Raw genomic sequence first — 24,550 nt, forward strand, 5'->3', positions numbered from 1 at the left:
TTCTTGCACAAATTATTAAATTAGGAGCGCATTTCCCTGATTACACCATTAAAAGGGTGAGACTTGACAATGCTGGTGAACTCACATCACATGCTTTTAACGATTATTGCATGCCTGTGGGAATTATAGTCAAACACCCCGTTGCTCATGTACACACACAAAATGGCTTAGCTGAATCATTGATTAAACGTCTACAGTTAATAGCTAGACCATTAATAATGAGAACAAAACTTCCTGTGTCTGTTTGGGGTCATGCAATTTTACATGCTGGCTCATTAATTCGTGTGAGACCAAGTGCAAATCATAAATACTCTCCTCTACAACTTGCCTCTGGCCAACAACCTGACATACCCATATTAAAATTTTTGGATGTGTAGTGCATGTTCCCATTGCGCCACCACAACGCAAAAAAATGGGTCCTCAAAGAAGGTTGGGAATATATGTTGGGTATGAATCGGCTTCCATCATAAGATATCTTGAACCTTTAACGGGTGATGTATTTACAGCACGTTTTGCTTATTGCCGTTTTAATGAGGCATTTTTCCCTGCATTAGGGGAAGAAAAGAAAAAACAAGAAAATGATGTCTCATGGTATGTACCTACATTGTTACATCTTGATCCAAGGACTAAACAATGTGATACAGAGGTTCAAAAAATAATGCATCTACAAGAAATTACAAATCAATTTCCTGATGCATTTACTGATACAAACAGAGTTACTAAATCTCACATACCAGCTGCTAATGCCCCGGCTCGAATTGAGATTCCAAATAATCAAGTAGATAACAAATGGCTCATGAATCTCAGAAACGTTTGAAACGTGGAAGACCAATCGGTTCAAAGGATAAAAATCCTTGAAAAAGAAAATCTCTTGAAAAGGAAGTTAATCACAAAGTGAATGATCTTGATGAAACATTGAATACTAAAACCTTCCATGAGGAGGATGTTGATAATAATAAAGAAATGTCAATAAACTATGGTCAGACACATATCTTGTGGAATCAAGGTGAAATGGAAAATATTGATGAAATATTTTCTTATTCTGTTGCAAATGACATCATGAGCGGAGATGATGATCCTGAGCCAAAATCTGTTAATGATTGTCAAAAGAGACATGATTGGGATAAATGGAAAGGCGCTATGCAAGCTGAATTAGATTCATTTAACAACGAAAGGTTTTTGGACCTACTGTTATTACACCAAAGGTTGTAAGGCCAGTAGGGTACAAATGGGTTTTTGTACGAAAACGAAATGAGAAAATGAAGTTACAAGATACAAAGCTAGACTTGTAGCTCAAGGTTTTTCACAAAGGCCAGGGATTGATTATGAGGAAATATATTCCTCTGTTATGGATGGGATAACCTTTAGATATTTAATCAACTTAGCAGTCTCTAAAAATTTAGAGATGCGCCTTATGGACGTTGTCACAGCTTACTTGTATAGATCACTAGATAGTGACATATATATGAAAATTCCTGATGGAAACTCCCCGAAGCATTAAGCTCAAAGCCTAAGGAAATGTATTCCATCAAGTTACAAAGATCCTTATATGGACTAAAACAATCTGGAAGGATGTGGTATAATCGTTTGAGTGATTATTTGATAAGTATAGGATACACAAATAATCTTATTTGTCCATGCATCTTTATTAAGAAGACAACATCAGGATATGCGATTATAGCTGTGTATGTTGATGATCTAAATATAATTGGGACGCAAAAAGAAATCAATGAAGCAGTTGCTCTTTTAAAGAAAGAATTTGAAATGAAAGACCTTGGAAAAACAAAATATTGTCTTGGTTTACAAATTGAGCATATGCATAATGGCAAACTTGTTCATCAGTCAACTTATACTGAGAAACTCTTAAAGCATTTCAATATGGACAAAGCAAATCCTTTAAGCACCCCGATGGTTGTTAGATCACTCAATGTTGACAATGATCCATTTATCCTTACGAGGATAATGAAGAGATTCTTGGTCCAGAGATACCATATCTCAGTGCAATTGGAGCTCTTATGTATCTTACTAACTGTACAAGACCTGACATTTCTTTTGCAGTTAATTTGTTAGCAAGATTTAGTTCAGCCCCTACTAAAAGGCACTGGAACGGGATTAAACACATTTTTCGATATCTTCAAGGTACTGTTGATTTAGGCTTGTTTTATCCTAACGATTCAAAAGAAAGGTTAGTTGGTTATGCAGAGGCAGGTTATTTGTCTGATCCACATAAAGCAAAATCTCAAACTGGATACATATTTAAGAATGGAGAAACTGCGATTTCATGGTGTTCACAGAAGCAAACACTTGTTGCAACATCTTCAAATCATGCTAAAGTCATTGCACTGCATAAAGCTTCAAGAGAATGCGTATGGTTAAGATCTATGTCATGACACATATTGACCTCTAGTGGACTAGAGAAAGATCGAAGTTTAACTCCTATCTATAAAGATAATGCAGCTTGTGTCTCGCAGATGAAGGAAAGTGTATACTTTGAGTATACTCGGGACCTTATTAAAGACAATCAGGTTGAGATGAGATATGTCCAATCAAGCAACAACTCAGCTGATCTTTTCACAAAAGCACTTCCTACAGCGACATTCCGGAAACATGTTCATGACATTGGCATGAGCATTGTACAAAGGATGTAACACCTTATATATTGCAACTTGAGGGTGAGGTACAAACTGCACTTTTTTTACCTTAGCTAAGGTTTTTTCCCATTGGGTTTTTCTTTAGCAAGGTTTTTAACGAGGCAGTACTTCAAGACCCCAAAGTTTGCAAAATGTCATCCAAGGGGGAGTGTTATGAATATTTATTTCACAATCAAGATTTACCCATCTAGATCTTCCAAGCAAGTGGATGAACACTTTGTCAAACTTATTGATAATGTGTCATACTACATGACCATCAAATAGTTAATCTTGTCTAGAGAAAAAGTTAATTTTTTGTAGTATAAATACCAACTCAATGTAAAGGAGAAAATGCACTTCGTACATACACATTTATAAATGATACATTTCACTACCTTTTCTCTTTACTAAATTTTCTAAAATTCTCAAGTTTTAACACTAACCTTGTGTTAATTCTTGTTAAAATCATAACAGCTAAATATTTCAAAGTTATTATAAGGGTTGATCCAAGTTGGACCATATTGAGATCAGGATCTGGGCCTCAAAGCAAGTTGGCCCACCATGCTTGGTTCATTTAGTCATTACAAGTCCGTCTGTTCGTCTGGTTTAAGAACCAAACTGTTCGGTTTTGACGGTTCAGTTAAACTTAAAATTTTAAATACAACCTAATGATTTTGGAAAAATAAGCCGTCAATGCCAGACCGTGAAACGGAAAACACGACCAGTTTCGTTTTCCACCACTCTTTTGCAAGAAATGGGGGTAAGGGTTAGTGTTAAACACAGAATGTTATATCACACGAGAATCAGGATTGAATATCCTAAACTATACAAACAAATCGAAACCAATGTCCACTAACACAACCCGAATATGAATAACACAAGCAATGACTAATATATATATTATATATATCTATATATATATATAGAGAGAGAGAGAGAGAGAGATTTATTTTAGGCTTCTAATTTGATGGATGCATCAAGATCATCAACTGTGTTATTTTGCTGTGACCAAAGTTGTGCATATCTACCACCTTTTGACAATAGAACTTCATGAGGGCCCTGCTCGACTACACGTCCTTTCTCCAAAACAATAATCTGAATCATCAAAAAATATTATTTTTACCAAAATATTAACATATTTGAGTGTAAATGAATAGCAAAATAATTTAATTTTGAAAAAAAAGAAAAATAAGCTTGCCTCGTCACACTGCATTGCAGTGGTAAGTCTATGAGCAACAAAAACGGCAGTTCGGTTATTGGCAAGTGACCTCAATGCAGTCAGAATCTCTGCTTCAGTTGTGCTATCAAGTGCACTTGTTGCTTCATCACACAACCTTAATACAAACAACCAAACACAATCAAAAGGAGGTTTAATAATTTTATTTATTGAAATGAATGAAAAAAGAAACTTACAAAATAGGAGGAGCTTTCAAGAATGCACGAGCAAGTGCGACTCTTTGTTTCTCACCGCCACTAAGCTGCAAGATTAAACAAATGCAATTGTTATTTTATTTTTTTAATGTATATTCTGTGAAATCTAGAGATGCTTCACTTTAAATATATAAAAACAAAACAAACTTACCTTAAGCCCACGTTCCCCGACTAGAGTGGAATATTGTTGTGGGAAGTTCATTATAGTATCATGAATTGCTGCTTTTCGAGCAGCATCGTACACCTGTTTGAAGTAAATCGGTTAGTTACACTGAAATCACAAACTTTATTTTACTATTATTTTAAACTATTGACAGCAATTTACAAAATAATAATAATAAATAAATAAAAATTCAACATTAACCTCTTCAGGCGTAGCTGAAAGACGGCCATAATGAATGTTATGAAATATCGTATCGTTGAATAATACCTGCTCAAACCAAAGTGTGTTTGAATTATATTAATAGCCCAAAATGTGAAAATCAATAATAATAATAATAATAATAATAATAATAATAATACCGTATCTTGTGGGACCACACCAATATATTTTCTAAGACTTTCGAGTGTAACTTTTCTAATATCTTGACCATCTACCCTCACCTGTCATATAATCAAATATTATAAGGACTTGAGCTGCATGTTCCATGTATCTGACTAGAAAATCACAAAAGCATGAAAAAAAATAATAATAAACAGAAAAGGGTTAAAGAATCAGTTACCGAGCCAGAATTGGTGTCGAAGAATCTGAATATCATTCTAAGAATGGTTGATTTACCTGTACATGGCTTAAACTTGTTAATTGTTGTACATACATCATAATAAAACAAGTGACCAGAAGTGAAATATTACCACTGCCACTAGTTCCAACAATCGCCACACTTTTGCCAGATGGCACCACAAACGATATTCCATCAAGAATCTTTCTTTCTGGCAAGTAACTAAAAATACATGATAACAAACTACACATCAGTAACTAAATACACAAAACCATTATATTGTATGCTATGTCTACACACAACTATAAATATTTACCTGAAATGAACATTTTCAAATTCTATACTTCCTCCACCTAGCTTTAAAGGCTTTGCACCATCTGCATCTCCAACTTCTGCTCTTTCCTGCATAAATAAAAAGGATGAAACTTTTACTAAAAAAAAAAGTATTTAGTAAGATCTAAAACTCAAAAGCATGCAAGAAAGAACCGAGTTCTACCTCAAGCAATTGAAACATGGATTTCATGTCAACAAGGCTCTGAACGGTTTCACGGTAAACGCTTCCAAGAAAGTTGAGAGGAAGAGACAATTGGAACAGAAGTCCATTTATCATAACCTGTGTGTTTTCAAACATAGGATATACAATTATTTACCAATAAATTATACTTTTGAGGAATATAGGTTGTAATGAGACTGTAAAAAAGGTATACCAGATCACCAACAGTCATTTGGCCTTTCAATATGCCATTTGAAGCCAATACCATAGCTGATGAAAGGGCTATACTGAATACAAGACTTTGACCAAAGTTTAAAAATGCAAGACTTCGTTGCGTCTTCAATGCAGCATCTTCATACCCTGAAATACAATTTTAATTTAATGTAATGATATGTCACATATCATAACCGTGTATAAGGGGACAAACTACTCACTCTGTAAATATTTATCATACTCCTTGGCTTCATAATGCTCGTTGTTAAAATACTTCACAGTCTGACCAAAATATTATTAGCTCGGTTGAAAAACCATAAGGTAAAATGATGTTGCATATTATAATTGCACCAAAAAGCAACAACATATATTTCAATTAGGAACTCACTAACCTCATAATTTATAAGAGAATCGATTGCCCTAGTGCTTGCATCGTTATCAGCTTTATTCATTACTTTCCTGAATTTAGTCCTCCACTGAAAAAATAAAATTAGAAGCTATAAATTAATATAAGTAAGTGATATCGAATAATTGAGCTTGAATAATCAGCAGTGGTTACACAGGCAGTAGATAATAAAGTTTTTATGTGCTTCTACTGTTTCAAGTTGTAAAATTCAAACAATCAGATGCTTGATTATTTACAAATTTCTGATTTTAATACATTATACAATGAAACAAAGTGAGCTTTTCATGAAAAATTAGCAGGATGTTTGAGCATTAACAATTAGATTATTGCATACTTGTGTTATGGTTAATGTGAAGGCAACATATGCAGCAAATGACAAAGAAGTAATCCATGCAAATGTTGGTCCAAATTTGTATGCCAGAATACTTGCTACCAATGAAATCTGAAAACACAAGATGAAAACATATAAGCAACCAATTATTTGAATAACAAAAATGATATAAATATGAATAATTTGTGCGCACAACATTTAATACAATGACTATATTAATAGAGAACAAACGAGATCACCTCTAATACTGTGGGTACAACATTAAACACCATGGCTCCAAGAATAAAATTAATAGCTCGGCTACCACGATCAATAATTCTGTTTAAAGCCCCTGTTTCTCGACTGTAAATAGATAAGTTAATTATTAGTATTCTATAATCCTGTAATATGAGTTTAGCAAATTAATCGACTCTGTTGTTTTTAAACACACCTTAGATGGTATCTTAGATCAAGCTCATGCAAATGCGCAAACACCTGTAATACACTGAGTATACAATAAACTCCATATATCTGCATAAATATACCCATATATCTACATAATATGAGATCAGTGTGGCATTTACCTTCCTTGAAACTGATCTAATAGTCCGCAACGCGACCTTTGAAAACACTGCAGTTCTCAACTCTGCAACAATACATATGAACAAGAATGAGAGTGAAACTGAGGAGGGCAACAAAGACACTTTGTCTACAAATTCTACGGGTAGCAGCTTCCAACACGACACGAAAATAATCAGGTTTTGGGTAGGCATGTCTTAGCCCATTTAAAAGCGGGTCGTGTTCAGGTTGACCTATTTAATTAAACGGGTATGGACTTGAATTCATGTCCTGTCATTAAATTCCTCCTGAGCTTGGTCTTAATTCACTGTCAAGAAACGAAAGAAGACTTCCATCTGCAAGTGACAGGATTGGAGCCGGTGATTTGACCCAAAAACAAATTGGACATATTGATCCAATTTTATCATTTTTGTTTCACAATTTCATAATCCAAGTTTTCAATTCCGTTTACTTAAACAAGTCGACCCGCCAACCTGATTATTAAAACATGTCGACCTACTAAACCCTTTATGATCTGTTTAACCCATTTTATTTACAACCCACCAACTCGATTAACATGTTTTCAACTTGGTTATCAGTCACTTATCACCCGCCAACCCGACATAATTTAAGTTCATGTTTTTGATTTACTATCAAGATTTGATTTTCGGGTATAAAATATAAAGACAAGCCCAAGCAATTACTTCATAATGAAGTACCGTTGAAAGCAGAAGCCCCTGACCGCGCTATACCATAACCAACCAACACAGCTGCAGGGCTCACAAAAACAGCTAGAGCCGTTGAATTAGCGGCTGCAAACTCGGCTAATGAACTAGGGTTTCCTGTTGCTGTTGCTAACCAATCAATGGCTAGCTTGAACAGGAATGGAACCTGAACATTCAGTACCTGGTTTCACAATAAAAAGGTAGTGTCTTTAGCCATAAAGAACCAATAGAGTAGGCAAAATGCGAGCTTTGTGCAATGGGTCAAACCGGGCTGGATTTGGTTGACCCGTTTTCAGGCGTACGGGTCGAAATTGACCCGTTAGTAATAGCAATGAAATACAACCCGAAATACTAAATGGGCTCAGATACTCACCTTGGCTCCAACCAAGAAACCCACTGCAGTGAGTACTCGCAATCTAAACTCAATGTTATCTTTCATCCACAAATATTTTGCTAGCGTACTAAGAATCTTTGTGTTACTAATCTCCTCCACTTTTGTAACAAGCTTCTTGTCATCTTTTTTATTAGTCTTTGTGTCTTGTGCTCCACTTGATGTTGTTAACGAAGGAAATCCATTCGTGACAGAGCCCTGGTAATTACAGTTGTATAAGCATGCATCAGAAATGTCAATATTCTTAACAACTGTTTTATCGTCAGCCTACTCAAAAGGGAACTCGAAATCATTATAAATCGTACAAATCTTAACAGTAACATTAACGAATGGGTATTTATATCCGCATTGACATAATGATGATATGTTAAAAAGAGTATGAATCAAGTTTCGGCATGCGGGTGAACCAGCAGTTGCATAATCAATATTTATTCACGTGTCTTCAATATTTCCGATGTAATCGCTGCTTTTCATCAGTTTTATATTTCTTATTATATCATAATGCTTAGTAAAGTTATCAATGGCTGTTGACAATTTAATTTAGTGTTTTAAAAAAAACTTGCTTGATACAGAGCCTAAAGCATATAACATTTTGCACACACATTCAAACTTACAGGCTTTTGCGGAGTAGAGGAAAAATCAGAGACAAAAGCATTCAAATTCCGTAAAAACCGACCAGATCCGGTCCACGAATTACGGCCGGTGAAAACACGATTGGTCAAACAATGCGAACCACGGATGAAAGTAGTAGTTGGAGGTTGGATAGAACGAGCAACAATAATATTATTATAGCTGGACTTCATCATGTTTCTGGTGGTGGTCCGGAAGAAGATGAGTTGACGAGCCCTAGCGCAGCCTGTGGCCATGTTATGTTGCTTCAATTTCAATTTAAAACATTGGATTGGCAAGTCGTTGACTACAATTGGAACACGTAGTAGTTGGATTGCAAAGCCCTAATTCAATTAAGGTAACGTAGGGATCAAGTTGGGTTTGTGGCGGCGGGATTCAGGGGGCTTGTTGTTTAATATAATAATAAAATAAAATAAAATAAAATAAAATGTATGCAACCTCAAACTTAGGTAGGTTCACCAATCTGAATCTTGATTACTATCATCCATGATTTCACATTTTATTTTTATTTTTATTTTTGAAAGTGTGTTGTTTATCTATCTTAATGTTTACGGTGTGGTTTGATTGAGATTCCTGACTAACATGTAACTACAGATTTTGAACAAGCTAAACTAAGTTAGCCAAAACGGTTCCGTTTTGATACCTGAGACGAGTCATATTTTGTATTCCGTATTCTTGTGGTTGAACCTCGTCATCCATTCCCCATCATGTAAATTTTTATTTAGACATATTTACCTGTTTGGTTGAGTCTCTTGGCAAATATTAGGGAATGGCCATCTCAAGGCACATCGCGCCCTACAGGCAACACCGGCAAGACCTGAGAAGGCAATCTAACCAAAAAATTAGGCGCCAAAAATCCTACTCTTTATATAACACCTTTTACCAATGTAAGCAACTGCTCTTGAAAATGAGATCACATTCTCAATCTTTCAAGACAAATGGTCATCAAACACGCAAACCTGACAAGTCAACAATAGTCAACTCACAACAACATCCTAGATCATCCATCGGCTTCATACAAACAGCAGCTCAAAATTGTATCATACACCAATAGAACATCAAAACAAATGTGAATGACCATATGACTAACATAAATAAAAACAGGACATAACATACAAACTAAACAAGCTCAATGTATGCCATGGGAGCATTATCCCCTCTCCTAGGCAAAGTTCTAATAATCCTCGTGTAACCTCCATTCCTTTCTCCATATCTTTCAGGGACCTCAGCAAACAGCGCATGCACAATTTGCTTCTCGTAGATGAACCCAAGAGCTTGTCTCCTTTTATGAAGCGACCCTTCCTTAGCCAAAGTGATCATCTTGTCCACATACTTTCTCACAGCACTAGCCCGGGCTCGGGTGGTTTTGATCCGACCGTGTTTTAGAAGTTGAGTGGTTAGCCCACGAAGGAGAGCTTTTCGCTGGTCAGGTGGGCGATTGAGCTTGGGAACCCGCCTTCCATGTCTCATGGCGGAGACACGACCACCATTGTCAATGATGGTGAAGTTATGCTCATAACTGTTGTTTCCTGGTAGAATTTGACAAGAATATATATACTTAAGTGTACACTACAATGATGTATTATATTCATGAAAATGAATAATCATTAGATGATTTTTCATGGAGAAATAAGTTTCCAGATTTCAGATTTCACATATCTTTGACGCGATTACATGATCATAACCACAGGGTCTAAGATTTCCTTATGATTTTGTTATAATAATGTGATATCAAGTTTATATAAACCAGAAAAATAAAACCATGGCAATATTAGAGTAAGGTTTATCAACAAATGATTACCTAAATCCTAATTCCAATGTGCAGACCGGCCTGTAAACGAACCGAACGTTCGGTGAACTATTTGTGAACCATTTGGCGGGAAGTTCGTTTATGTTCGTTTATTTAATAAATGAACGAACACGAACACAAAATTTTTGTTCGTTTAATTAAACGAACGAACATGAACACATGTTCAGTTCGTTCATTTATGTTCACGAACGTTCGTTTATGTCTGTTTATTTATGTTCGTTTATGTATTAATAGAAAATAAATAAATATTATTTGGACAAGTCATCTGCTTAAAGGTTTTATATTTGTTAATTTGTGTTCATTTAAGTTCGTTTATATTTGTGTTCATTTACATTTGTTCATATATATCCGTTTATCTTGTTCAGTTATGTTCGTTTATATTTTAAACAAACGAACACAAATGTCCATTTTTAAATAAACGAAAATGAACAGAAATATTTGTTCGAATAAGTCCGTGTTCTTTTAAAGTTAAATGAACGAACACAAACATGCCCTTGTTCATGTTAATTCGATTCGTTTACAGGCTTTCATTATTCACATTGATGAATACATCAGTCTCAATATCTAGGCTATGCCGGTTTTCTTTGTGTTCATGAACCGTTCGTGAACACATTAATTTCCTTAATGAACGAACACGAATATAAAATCTCATTTGGTAAGTGTTCGTGAACCGTTCGTGAACACATTATTTTCTTAACAAACGAACATGAACAAGTCCTTGTTCGTGTTCGTTCGGTTCGTTTACAGCCCTATGCAGACGAACTGAGCTCAAACCTTGTATGGGAAGCTCATTTAGGCACGTCGAGCCTTGTGCAATTTTAAGTTTTACCTCTTTTGGACTTTTATGTATTAATTTTACACTGCACAACCAAGTTTGAACCGAGCTTTGGCTCATTTAAGGTACTATACAAGCCCGAGCCGACCTTAGGCTCATTCAAGGTTTTTCCCAAAATATATTAAAAATATATAAAAATTAATTAACAAATAATAATCGAGCCGAGGCCAACGTTGAAAAATGGCAGTGGGGCGCGAGCTCGAGCTCTCGTAAGTCAAAACAAACCAAGCTGAGGCTTTGGCTGGTTTACACTCCTAATTTTCAAGTGTTGAGCTACCATATTACAAGAATTCCAATTTCCACCTATGTACATTTGCAATAATCAAGTATTTGTTCCTAATTAAGATTTTATTCTATTCACAAACAACAAACAATAATTCATTCAGAATAAATGACCTATATCTATATATATATATGTATATATATATATATGACGCATTTTACCTGAAGTGAGAGTCGGAAGAGGATTAAGTGGAGCGAGACCGAGGAACGAACCAAAAGCAGGCTTGGTCTTATTAGGTCTAAATCGAGTGGAATTTGGGGGCCGGAACGAACACCGAATTGAACAAGAGCTGGGAATTGAAGCAAGTGATGACTTCAGAGACGACATGCTCCATGTGGTTGTGGCACTCGCCATTGTTATGGCCTGATGAAGGAAGGAGCCTTTACTCTGTTTTGTTGGAGATGCTGAAGAAGATGGTGCTGAAGGTTATCATGTAATGGATGGATAGATAGATAAACTGGATCTCTCTCTCTGCCCCTAATTTCTATTTATGCTTTTGGCCACTGAAGTTAAGGTTTATTATATTTCTACCACAAAAGATTATCGGTAATTTATTTTCGTTCGTCGGTGACAAAAATATCGTTAATGTGTTGGTGAGGACCCAACGACTATCATAGCACTAAAATGGCACTTTGAAACAGTTGTATTGTGACATACTAAATGATATTTGTTTTGGTCAAAAATCGGTCTAAGGATCAAGTAACCAAATTAGTTTGTGACGATTGGTGCTTATATGAACAATATGAACGAAAATGACAATTCTAGAAAATGAACACAAAGATTTATACGAGGAAAAACCCTTGGTAACTAGTATCCCGCCGGCATAAAAACCTCGGATAGTGAAAACTATCACCACCGATTATATTGAATTTGAAAAGATTACACTAAAGTGTTGTGTGTGTTGATCAGCTGTAATTCGATATATATACAAGGAAATACAACAGCTAATAACTAACTAAGCTACAATCTCGGCCACGTTCACTTTACTTTTTCAACTTGACCATTTAAGAGCTTGGACGAGAAGGGGAGACTAGGTAAAATATCTCATCCGCAAGAATATGGATTCCGGTAAGCACGTGTTATACCTGCAAAAATAGATTAAAATATAATCGAAGTCGACTGCTGAGGATCCTTCAACTACTTAGGATCCTTAGTCATGGTAACAGCTGCCAATAATAATTGATCTTTGAGGATCAGAGATCCTGGTCCCAACAATTGCCCCCAAACATGATAGATGTTGAATGGGACAAAAGCTGTCATGTTTATCCCGAGGAGTTTTTGAATCGGACCGTTAGCGATAATATGGCGCGACCGTCGCCTGCCATTGCTTCATTATCCTTAATAAATAGGTCTTCAATCCTTATAACTTCTCTTATATCATATTCTGGTGACCATAATCCTAAGGTATTCCACTTTCTTCTCTCAAGTCTTTCCTTTATTATTTTTCGTTTTTCCAATATCTTCAATCATGCCGAAGAAAAACTTGAAAGCCACCTATTGTTCGAATCCTAGGGAAGTAGTTCCTGAAATTAGGTCTCAAGATCTTCTCAAAGACTCTGCATCCGAAATCTGTAAATTTACTGACGAGGAGATTGAGAGTATTTCCACCTGCTTTCCCGAAGGAACCATTTTCAGGCCCTATGACCCTCAGGTTAGAAGTGATTATATCTCTAGTGACTGGGTTTGTTTTCCAGCACTTCCTTTCTTACTCGGTTTCTCTTATCCTTTCCTTGACTTGACGAAAACCCTCTTTTCGTTTACCGGCATGAGCTATATTCAGGCCATGCCGATGATATGTAGAACTCTGCACACCTTCGAGAGATTGATTGAAGAAAGGAACCTTGATTTCAACATCTCGGCCCTATCTTACCTGTATACTTTAGTCACCCATGGCTCCAGCAGATTTGTGTTTAATAGTAAACCCTTTCAACCTCTTCCGATCACCAAAACCACACATAATGACCAAAGTTGGAAAAACCAGTTCTTCTTCGTTCTAAGAGACTCCATCCCAAACGGGAATCAGCTACCAACAAGATGGATTCTCAAAGGTAGGATAGTGGATCAAAAGGATATGTGATTCTTTCTTTGCTGACTAACTGATTAGAATTTTGTTGTTTTTTATACAGTGTTCAACTTTTCAGACCTTGCTGCTGATTCAGACGACGTCAAGAAGGCGCAGGTGTTCCTATCTCTGGATCCTTTCGACCGGACCTTCAAGATTGTTGGTGAAGAATTGAGTGATTCAGCCGAGAAGACCGCAAGTTCTTCAGAAACCATGTCCAGTAAGTTAGAGTTTATTCCTTAATCATAAATTTAGTAAAAATAAGGAAAATCAATAGATTATAAGGAACTTATCTTTTCTTGGGCAGGCGCACAGAAGTCGTCATCAAAGCCTTCTAAGAATCTGCTGGGTCAATTCCAGTTGGAAGACGTTGATAGTCTCATCTTCTCTCGCTCCTCTGAGAAGAGGCCCATGAAGAGTTCCAGCCTCGCACCGCCAAAGACTATGATGACTCATTCCAAGGCGACCGTGAAGAGAAAAAGGGATCCTGATGTGGAGGTCCACAGTGTCCGACATGTGTTTGGTCAACTTTCAGAAGTAAGGATCCTTTATCCACAGTCAGAAATGTTTTGGTTGTATCTTTAACTTGTAAACTTCTTGCAGGCTGTAGCCAATTTCAAGGCTCCGTATGATGAAAATGTGGCCAACACAGAGAAGGAGCTAGCCAAGTACCGTGCCGGGATATCTCTAAAGGACAAGTTGATCATGGAACTTCAGACTAAGAAGGGTGCCTTGGAGGATAGGTTGGCTCTTGCTGACATCCGAGCTCAGGAGCAAGTGGTGGAGGTTGCGGAGCAGGCCAAGGTGTGGCTAGTAAGGTGGTGCTCACAGCCAGGATCAAGATGGCTGCAGAAGCTGAGGATCTCAGCTTCGATAGGTCCACTTGGAATGTGGCTATGTGGGAAAAGGCGTTGGCTGGATTTGGCAAAGAGCGCCGAGGATGCTGGGGCCGAGAAGAGGATCGAGGATGTTGGGACGAGTGGGGCCAATGATGATGTGTTGGAGGTCAAGGAGGCTGGTGAAGGTGATGGAGGCGTGGCTAAGGAGTAGGCGAGGCAATGGGCGATGATGGATATGAAGATAAGGCCGGAGCCCATTTTTTATGAATTTTTAATGGTTTTTTGTTGGTGGTTTTATGTGGACAATAGTAGTTGTAATACTCAGGATCGATGATCCTTAAGACAATTATGAAAGGTGGTTAGGGTGGAGGGATCCTCTGTTTTGGGGATGAAGCCTTAACCGCCTTTCTTTTCTTTTGTTTCTGCAAGGACATATGATAACTTTGACGTAGCCTGATCCGGGTGGATGGTCCACGTTTTGCTGGTGAAGCCCGGATCAACTCTTGCTTATAATAATATAACTCGTTTGATTTCTGTCTTATCGTTTGTGTTGCTAGAATAGAGGATTCTCAATCCTTAGAATTTTCCCTTTAAGATATTCACCTGTTAGAATAAATCACCAAAAGATATACAATAGTTAGAAAAGTTGGATTTAAACCCAACTATCTTCGCAACAAGCCCATCAAAACGTGGGGACAAGCCCAATAAAACGTGGGGACAAGCCCAATAAATACGTGGGGACAGGCCCAATAAATACGTGGGGACAGGCCCAATAAATACGTGGGACAAGCCCAATAAAACATGGGGACAAGCCCAACAAATACGAGCGATGAGCCGATCCTTGGCGTTGGCCCAATTGTACGGGGTGACGAGCCTAACCTGGCGTTGACCTTAACTTGTGTATATGGTACGTCTACCATTTAATTCGTAGGATCCAAGATATGTTTTTTAGCCATGAAATTGTCAGCCACGTATAGTGCACTGGTCCCACAGCCTCCAATCATACCCGGATAATCGTGCGCTCCAGGCAAGGGTGTCAAAACCCTAATTCGGGAGATAAGGTGAAAACCTTATAAACCTGGCGACAAGGCTGATTAAACTTAGGAGAGAGTTGGCCAACCCGTTTTTCCACTTGAGGGCCCTATTGCTCGGCATTTCTGCAACTTGACATACTTGACGAAACATAATGTATATAAATAGAGGCATAAAGTAAAATTTTACCAAGTAATGAACCGAAGGAGTTTATTAAGCTCCAAGATCCTGATAAACAGTAATACTTTTTTAGATGAATTGCATTCCAAGCTCTTGAGAGCAAGTCACCTTCCATATTCATCAGATGATATGCCCCCTTTCCTGCTTCGCTTTGATTAAGTAAGGACTTTCCCATTTAGGTGCTAACTTTGCATCGGAAGGATTAGTTGTATTTTGGAAAGCTTTTTGAAGAACTAAATCTCCAACTTCAAATCTTCTGATTCTGATATTCTTGTTGTATGCACCGGCCATCTTCTGTTGGTAGACTGCCATCCTGAACCTTGCTTGATCTCTGAGTTCTTCCACAGTATCCAAATCTTGAGAAAGAGTTTCTTCATTTGTCTGAGGATCACGGATGCTTGTTCTGGCTGTTGGATACATCATTTTGGTGGGGATCACTGCCTCAGCTCCAAAGACTAATGAGAACGACGTCTATCCTGTGGCGTTCTTTGGGGTTGTCCTATATGCCCAAAGCACATAGGGTAGTTCTTCAGCCCATTTGCCCTTTTTTTCTTCGAGTTTATTCTTCAAGTTGTTGATAATAATCTTGTTGCTCGATTCTGTTTGGCCATTTGCTTGCGGATGTACCGGCGTTGAAGTGATTATCTTGATTCCCCAGCTGTCAAAAAAGTTAGCAGTTCTTTTCCCAATAAATTGGGAACCATTATCACAAATAATTTCAGAAGGGATTCCAAATCTAGTAATAATGTTATGTTTAATAAAGGATATAACTTCCTTCTCCCTGACTTGAGGAATAGCCTCAAATTCGATCCATTTAGAGAAATAGTCTGTCATTGCTAACATGAAGACTTTTCCCCTTGGAGCTGTAGGAAGCTTGCCCACTATGTCCATTCCCCATTTCATGAATGGCCACGAGGAGACGATGGGATATAAGGGTTATGCCGGTTGATGTAGAATGTTGCCATGCCTCTGACAAGCATCGCACTTCCTGGAGTACTCCACAGCATCCTTTTTCATAGTAGGCCAGAAGTATCCAGTTCTTAGAATCCTAGAGAATAATGCTCTGCCCCTTGTATGGTTGCAGCAATATCCTTCGTGGAAGTCCTTTAACACCTCTTGGATCTCGAATCCTTCGATACACCTTAAATATGGACCTGCAAGGGATTTCTTATATAGCATATTATGTACAATAGTATATTGTGATACCTTGGCGTTAAAAGCTTTGAGGTTCTTTTCTTTTGGGATTTCTCCATCTTGGATATACTTCACTATTGGACGGATCCATGATGAATGATCAAGAGGATGATTCTCAGGATCCATATGTAGATTCTCATTTACTTCCATTGATTGGTATTCCTCAATTGCGGGGGATAAAACATGGATGATAGGAATTTTTATGTTCTCTGCGAGCTTCAAGGCTGATGCTAGGTTTGCTAAGGCATCGGCCTCAGCATTTTCTTCTCTTGGTACCTACGTAATGTTAAAATAATCTAAGGATCCTGCAAGATCCTTTACTATATCTAAATATTTAATTAATTTCTTACCTTTGACTGCATATGAGCCATTAAAATGATTAGCAATTAATTATAAATCTACAAAAATTTAAAGATACCTGTTTATCATACCTTTGGCTAGTTTCATACCTACAATAAGTGCCTCATATTCTGCTTCATTGTTAGTGGCTTGGAATTCACAAGCTATGGAATGGGGTATTATGTTCCTCTGTGGCGATTTTAGTAGTATTCCCTATCCTGTTCCTTTAATGTTTGATGCTCCATCAGTGAAGAGTGTCCAAGGATCCTTGGTCTCTTCAAGCTGTCGAACTTCAAGGTTGGCTTGTTCTTCTATGTCACTACTGAAATCAGCTACAAAGTTTGCTAGTGCCTGTGACTTGATTGCATTCCTAGGCTCATATTGAATATCATACGCACTTAGTTTTTACATTAATAGTATGAGTTTCAAAATAGTGTCTTAACTTAGTTGAAGCCATGATTAGAGCAAGAATAAGTTTTTCTAAATGAGAGTACCTCGACTCGGCATCGAGGAGTCTTTTACTTACATAGTAAATAGGATGTTGGTTACCTTCGTGATCCTTTACCAAGACTGCACTTAAAGCAGTGAGGGAAACGGCTAGATAAAGAATCAATGGTTCTCCATCTACAGGTTTCATCAAAGCAGGGGCCAAGGATAAGTAGTCCTTTAGAACAGTGAGAGCAGCCTCATGTTTCTCCGTCCACTCGAATTTTTTGTTTTTCCTCAGGATGTCATAGAAATCTTTACATTTTTCTGAGGATTTTGATATGAACCTGTTAAGTGCTGCCACCCTTTCTGTTAATCTTTGTACCTCTTTGACGTTTGTTAGGGACTTGAGATTTATTATAGCCTGAATCTGCTTTGGACTTGCTTCTATCCTCCTTTTGGTTACCAAATACCCAAGGAATTTTCCGGCCTTGACACCAAATACACATTTAGTAGAATTCAGCTTCATGTTGTATTTGTCAAGGATGTCAAACGCTACTTCCAAATCCTTGAGGTGATCTTACGCCTTTTTTGATTTTACCACCATGTCATCGATGTAGACTTCCATGGTATCTCCTATTTGTTCTTTGAACATCATATTGACTAGTCGTTGATATGTAGTACCTGCATTTCTAAGACCAAACGACATAGCAATATAACAATACATGCCCGTAGGTGTTAGGGCTCGAATTTTCGGCATCCTCAGCAAACAGTATGTTCAGGACAACTTCAAGACACAGTATCCTCCATGGTAACATGTATCCTAAATATGTTATATGACTAACAATTTGCTCACAACATTTCCTTATTTACCTGGTCAAGAGATGTCGTCATGATTGCTAAAAGATCCGGACTTGCTGTTATTAGAACGTGGCTAAAAAGGAAACGTGCTCATTAAGAGGATTAACGGCTAATTGGATTTAGTCCATAGTTTCCTAAATTATAGAAAAGTTTGTTAGCTTTATTTTTTTTATAAATAGAGCCGAACTCGGATTAAGACACACACACACACTTGACACACGAGACTTACTAGTACTCGCATCCTCAGTAATCACGATTGAGTTTGAGCTCCACACTTGTAACCACTTTTTATTATTAATAAACCGGTGGTGATAGTTTTCACCGCCCGAGGTTTTTTTCTTGTTATCCTCAGGATAACGAGTTTTTTCCTCACAACAAATCTCTGTGTTCAAATTATCTTTACAAGCACCTAGTCCCATTTACTAATTTGGTTGTAAAATCACGTTTGTTAATTTTTTACCAAAACAATTTGGCGCCCACCGTGGGGCTAACGGTGCTATAATCATTTAAATCCCTTTGTTTCATTCTCAATCACTTTCATTCCCTTCATTATGGCCTCACAACCAAAAACCAGTTCAGTCATTGCTCCGGTGGTCACTGCTGTTTCAAATGTCAACCCAGGATCTCCACCGGTGCCGAAGAAGAACACTCAACCCAGAGGAGAACTTCCACCACACGCGGGATCCTCTACACGGGTAGACCCGGTTATTTCTAACAATGACATTTTTGCTTTGATGAAACAGGTCAAAACACACATGGAGCAGCAAGAAAAGACCAACTCAAGGCTATTTAAGGAGATTGAAGGGATCAAAAAGAACCCAGGGCAGGAGGCTACTCCAATCATGCCCAGGGTTCTTGATTTTGGTTCTCCAGGATCATCTATCCTTCAGAATCCTGAATCCTTGGGGACACAATCAATAAGGACTCCATCTCAGTAGTAGTTAGGATACTGGGGAATTCACCCTTCGGTATCCTCGGAATTGCCCAGATCAACGAGGCCAGAATCCATCAACATGCAGCCTCGTTCAACCATACCAGCCGGCATATTCTCGTTAGGATCACCCCTGCTATTCTCTGAAGTGCATATCAGGGACGATATCCCTATGCAAGCATCACCTTATCTTGAGGATATCCTTAATGGAAATGCCAATCGTCAAGGCTCAGGATACCAGAGACCTAGCCACGATCTCGGTAACAACTTATTTAATTCGAATTTATACACTAATCGTGGATCTGTGCAGGATAAGGGAATATCTCCCGAGATAGCCAGGGAATTGCAGAAAATGAAGGATCTAATTTCCAGTATCCCGGGGATAATACGTCCCATAGCTGAAGTCCCCGCAGGTAGCCACAGGTTATCCAGGTTCACTTGGCCTATATTTGACGTGAAAATCCCCAATAAGTTCCAAACTCCTAACATGAAGCTGTACGACGGCACCACATATCCCGAGGAACATGTAGCTCAGTATAGAGAAAGGATGGAGATCAACCCCATCCCCATTGACATCAAAGAGGCTTGCCTGTGCAAGGGATTCGGTTCAACATTGACGGGACCAGCCCTCAAATGATTATTAAGTATTCCTTCCAACACTATTACTTCATTTACTCATTTGATTAACTTGTTCAATAACCAATTTTCTTGTAGTAGATCTTTTGAGAAAATGACAGGTGATTTATACAGAATTGTTCAGCATAACAATGAATCCTTAAGGGATTACATAACCAGATTTAGCAGGGAAGCTTTGGAAATCCCCAACCTTGACATGGCAGCTGCTGTCGAAACCTTCAAGATGGGACTAAGGAAGGATTCTCCTTTCTATGATGACCTTGTCATGACTCCATGCAGGAATCTTGATGAAGTCAGAAACAAGGCATTAAGATACATTCGGCTAGAGGATGACAAGAAGGCTCATGGAAACTTGGTTATCCCGAAGTATGATGTCACACCCCGACTAGCACAATGCGGAAGTGTAAACGGGAATGCAATAGACACCTCTGGTATCAATAACATTGTTTATAAAGAAACATTACAAACTAATTTACATTATATTACATTGATCTATCTTTGTTTACAAACTAGGTGTTACAACAAAATATGTTTGTTAAACTATTCTATTCGTACTAATAACCTTGTGTTTATTCACATAGAATCAAGCACGTTTCACGATAGATAGCACGAAATCACTTTACTCCAACTTTGGTAATCCTGAAAAGCAGTTTAAAAATGGGTCAACTACTGGAATTGGTGAGTTTCACGAGTTTCAAGAAAACAGTTATGAATATTCACAAGTTAACACTTGTAATTATGATATAAATATGTATGTGTGTAAATGATGTAATTATGCTAAGCTACAGTGAAACCTTGACTGTTTGTGCTGCGTGCATCCATTTCCCACGCCCAATCAACCACTGTGACTCTCCTTTCGCCCACAACATGCCACGGTAGCTATGTCTAACACTACATAGCCTGTTAATATAAGTATGGTCATGTGCAAACGGCGCTATGTGACATGGCAACCAGGCTGATTCCGTTTGGGTTTGTCAAACCAATAGTACTATTCACAAGTCACCGGCTCGAAGTTAATCACTGTGATCGTGGGGACATTCGTATGTTAGCACTTAGATAATTCACATCATTACAATCAGATATGTATACGTAATCAAACCTGCTTTTCACCTTAAAAGTTCGTAAAACTGTTTAAAGAGTGGGGTCATGAAACTCACTGTTTAGTAGATAATCAGCACTGTGTCAGCTCGCTGTTTGTTCAATTCGCTATCACTAGTTCCTATAATCAATATTATAATAATATTAATATTATTATAATCTCAATACTAAACTGGGCTGTATATCTAATCTGGGTATAGCTGGAATGCCCAGAAAGTGTCAATAAACTTAGGTGGTGATGTTGTTCAATGTCTAGTACTTAAAACCGAACTTGGCTCAGTTTCCCCGTTTTCCCAGCTGGGCCAAGTTGTTCGTTTACGCGTTCAGAAAATAGTTATGGGGAAATAAGCATGGGTAAATGTGTTGGTCAATAAAATGATTAAGTTATAAAGAAATAACACATATTAGGGTTCTGGATTCGCTCTAGGGCCTGTTCCGTTTATTCAGTTTGATTTGAGGAGAAACGCGCACAACCTATCCAGATTGTCCAGGTTTCACATAAAAAGGTTCGTTTTTACTTAATTAATCCAAAAATATGATTTTTGATCACTTCTGGTGTTCTGATTTTTCTGCAGATTCGTTAATCACGAACTTGCCGGTTTTTATCAGAATTGAGTTTGTTTAATCTTCAAATTAGCATAATTAATTAAACGTTAATTATTAAATTATGAAAATTTATTAAATTATTAAATAAAATATGTAGATTTTTATAAAAATATTTCTGGAATTAATTACAGATTTATTAATTTATAAAATCTTATTTTATCAGCTATATTAAGCCTGAAAATCGTCCGTTTATCCCAAACGATTTCCAAAAATTCCACGAAAATTCCTGGATGCTCAAATTATATTCCAAAATCATCTGTGTCAATTTTAGAATGTAACAACCTTGTTTAATATCCTTTTCGAGCCAAATTCGGCTATAAAAACTTGTACGAACGCATATGCACAAAACACACTTAGACTTTTCCAAATACTTCCAAATTTCATATGTGATCTAAATATACCAAATCTGAGTTCCCCACAAAATTTCATAATTTCTTAAGCATTTTAACTATTTTTTAAAATTAAACGCACCAATTCGGTAATAAATTCGCCAAATATTCTCGGATGGTCGAAAAATTACCAAATTTGACCAGGGACTCAATGATATGGTCCCTGATGTCCTTGAAATATATCAAGACCTAAAAATATGCACATCACAACCTTAACCTAAACAGCCCGTAATCGCGTGTTTCGGTATTACCTTAGCGGGTTTGGCTCATTTTCGCCTTTCTGATCAAGGTTTCAAGATCTTGTGCTTCTATGCAGGATAGATACAATTCCTATATCACAAACCAATAGAGTTTCATCAACATAATAGCCCTTTAACTTAGGGTTTCGGCTAGGGTGTAAAAACAAACTTTTGAACCGTAAAAATGCCGTTTCAACCCTCTAATCCGTGTTTATGGCCAAAAAAACTATCAAACCAGGTTCCTTACCATGTGTATGATCAAAACATGTTTATGGACCATTTTTAGGATTTTTTCATGGTTAGGAATGATTTTTGGCAATCAAACTATGTTTATATGGTATTAATCAAGGTTAAACAAGTATAAGATTTGATTATTTAAGTCATTTACCTTAGGGTTTGGAAGAATTCTGGAAAAAGAGTTTGCAGCTGCTTGGACTTGAAGTTTTTGTTAAATTTGATGTACAAACAAGCATAGGTTGTAAGTTATATAAAAAATATGGGGGGTGGGGTATGTTGCGACCAGGAATGGTTTTGGGCCCATTTTGGCCCAATAATCTGGATCTAAATGCCAAAAACGAAATCCCAAGTCCAAATTTATTTCGGGTTCGGTTTTTGGCACGAAAAATATATCGGGTGCGTCAAACAGTTCGAAAACGAGTGTTTTTCGGCTATTTTTGTGTAAATTTATAAAAACATACCATACATTTGTAAAAATCGAAAATATTTTCACGGATCGCTTAAAACATTTCAAATAATTGTTTTCAAGTCTTTTTTGGCTTAACAGATGATACAATGGTTGGTTTGTAACTATCTTTCGCGTTTAAATTTATAGCGGGTAGTTAAACGAGCATGTTTTCCTTTAACTTGTTTGCTATCGAACTAAGGCCATAATACTAATATTTTAGCTTATATTAAATGTATATCACTTATAGATGGCCCCCCAGGATATCTGGGTCATAACCCGACCCGTTAGGTTAATCGTTCGTTCGTTACGTAAAAAGCGTTTATTTGCTTAATCGATAAATACGTACTGAGGTGTACCTTGTTTTGGCTCAAATGTCACATATGATTCTACCAACAGGAAATTAGACTCTCCACAAAAGTTCTCTAGGCCGAAGCCTTATTCCAAGCAGGATAATCCCAGGATAAACGCTGTGGAAGAAGACGAAGATGACAAAGAGTATCCTAAAATATCCGAATATTGCTTTAACCTTGATATTGGTGGTGTGATTTGTGCCATGCAGGATTTAGGTGACAAGGCTAGATGGCCTAAGAAAAACGAAAAACCTGGATCCAGCAAAGACAAGTCCAAATGGTGTGCATTCCATGAAGACTTTGGCCATCGCACTGAAGATTGCATAGCACTTCGGAAGGAAATAGGATACCTTCTCAGCAAAGGATACCTGAAGGAACTGCTAGGAAGAAACAAGAACAAGAATCAGGATCCTGTCAAGATACCTGAAAGGGCACCTTCTCCACCACCCGGAGCCAAGGTTGTATCCTTTATCTCGGGAGGATCTGACATCTACGGGACCTCGAATTCAGCAGCTAAGAAGCGTTCCAAAGAAACAAAGATGGACAACAGAGAAAGACCTCTCTGCACTTCCACTCTAACAACTCAAAGGATCATATCCTTCGATGAGGAGGATCGATGCGATCTTGTGGATCCTAACCATGATGGTTTGATAATCACTTTATATATAGCTAACTGTTTTGTGCGCAGGATACTCGTCGATGGGGGAAACTCTGTGAATATTATCCAAATGGATGCCTTGAAGAAGATGGATATCCCGGAAACAGAAATTATCCCAAAATCCTCACTCCTCGTAGGGTTCAGTAGCAAGACCAAGAATACTTTGAGAGAAATCAAACTTCCAATATATATTGAGGGAACTAACTCTCTACAAAAATTTTGTGTTATTGACTCATTATCTTGTTGTAATGTGATATTAGGCAGGCCCTGGATCCACAGCATGAAGGCAGTACCCTCAACTTATCATCAATGTGTGAAACTCCCAAGTCCTTGGGGAGTCATCAAGATTGAAAGTGATCAGCAAGATGCAAAAGAATGTTATGCTTCATCAATGAAATGGACTACAACGCCTACTCAAGCATAGCAATTACAGAAACAACCAGGGGGGTTCTGCAAGCCAGGGACTAGGATGTGAAGGAAGTATCCTTGGATCCTCAGGATACTGAGATCTAAGTTTTGATAGGATCGGGTATGTCTAAGGATATCGAACGAGGATTGTTATCCTTCTCAAAGAAAAGAGCTTCTACCTTC

At 37.6% G+C, this 24,550-nt stretch overlaps 2 protein-coding genes across 2 annotated transcripts; both read right to left on the minus strand.

Annotated features, from left to right (window-relative positions):
• Nucleotides 1-3,576: 3,576 nt before the first annotated feature.
• LOC143533731 (ABC transporter B family member 25, mitochondrial-like) lies at nucleotides 3,577-8,742 on the minus strand. The gene is made up of 20 exons (XM_077028412.1): nucleotides 8,491-8,742; nucleotides 7,859-8,143; nucleotides 7,480-7,666; nucleotides 6,787-6,848; nucleotides 6,654-6,697; nucleotides 6,463-6,565; nucleotides 6,227-6,334; nucleotides 5,879-5,962; nucleotides 5,708-5,768; nucleotides 5,488-5,633; nucleotides 5,277-5,393; nucleotides 5,097-5,182; nucleotides 4,914-5,002; nucleotides 4,784-4,839; nucleotides 4,584-4,664; nucleotides 4,426-4,491; nucleotides 4,213-4,305; nucleotides 4,044-4,108; nucleotides 3,829-3,964; nucleotides 3,577-3,725 (listed from the first exon to the last, which is right to left on the minus strand). The coding sequence occupies exons 1-20, from the start codon at nucleotides 8,740-8,742 to the stop codon at nucleotides 3,582-3,584; spliced, it is 2,265 nt and encodes a 754-aa protein (XP_076884527.1). The 3' UTR covers nucleotides 3,577-3,581.
• An 803-nt stretch (nucleotides 8,743-9,545) lies between these two features.
• LOC143533714 (large ribosomal subunit protein bL17c) lies at nucleotides 9,546-11,800 on the minus strand. Its single transcript, XM_077028401.1, has 2 exons — nucleotides 11,596-11,800; nucleotides 9,546-10,035 (listed from the first exon to the last, which is right to left on the minus strand). The coding sequence occupies exons 1-2, from the start codon at nucleotides 11,786-11,788 to the stop codon at nucleotides 9,626-9,628; spliced, it is 603 nt and encodes a 200-aa protein (XP_076884516.1). The 5' UTR covers nucleotides 11,789-11,800; the 3' UTR covers nucleotides 9,546-9,625.
• Between the last annotated feature and the right edge of the window lie 12,750 nt (nucleotides 11,801-24,550).

Source organism: Bidens hawaiensis, unplaced genomic scaffold, assembly GCF_021521415.1.
Source record: "Bidens hawaiensis isolate Kalapana, Puna unplaced genomic scaffold, B.hawaiensis_p1.1 tig00009843_1, whole genome shotgun sequence".
Classification (NCBI taxonomy): domain Eukaryota; kingdom Viridiplantae; phylum Streptophyta; class Magnoliopsida; order Asterales; family Asteraceae; genus Bidens; species Bidens hawaiensis.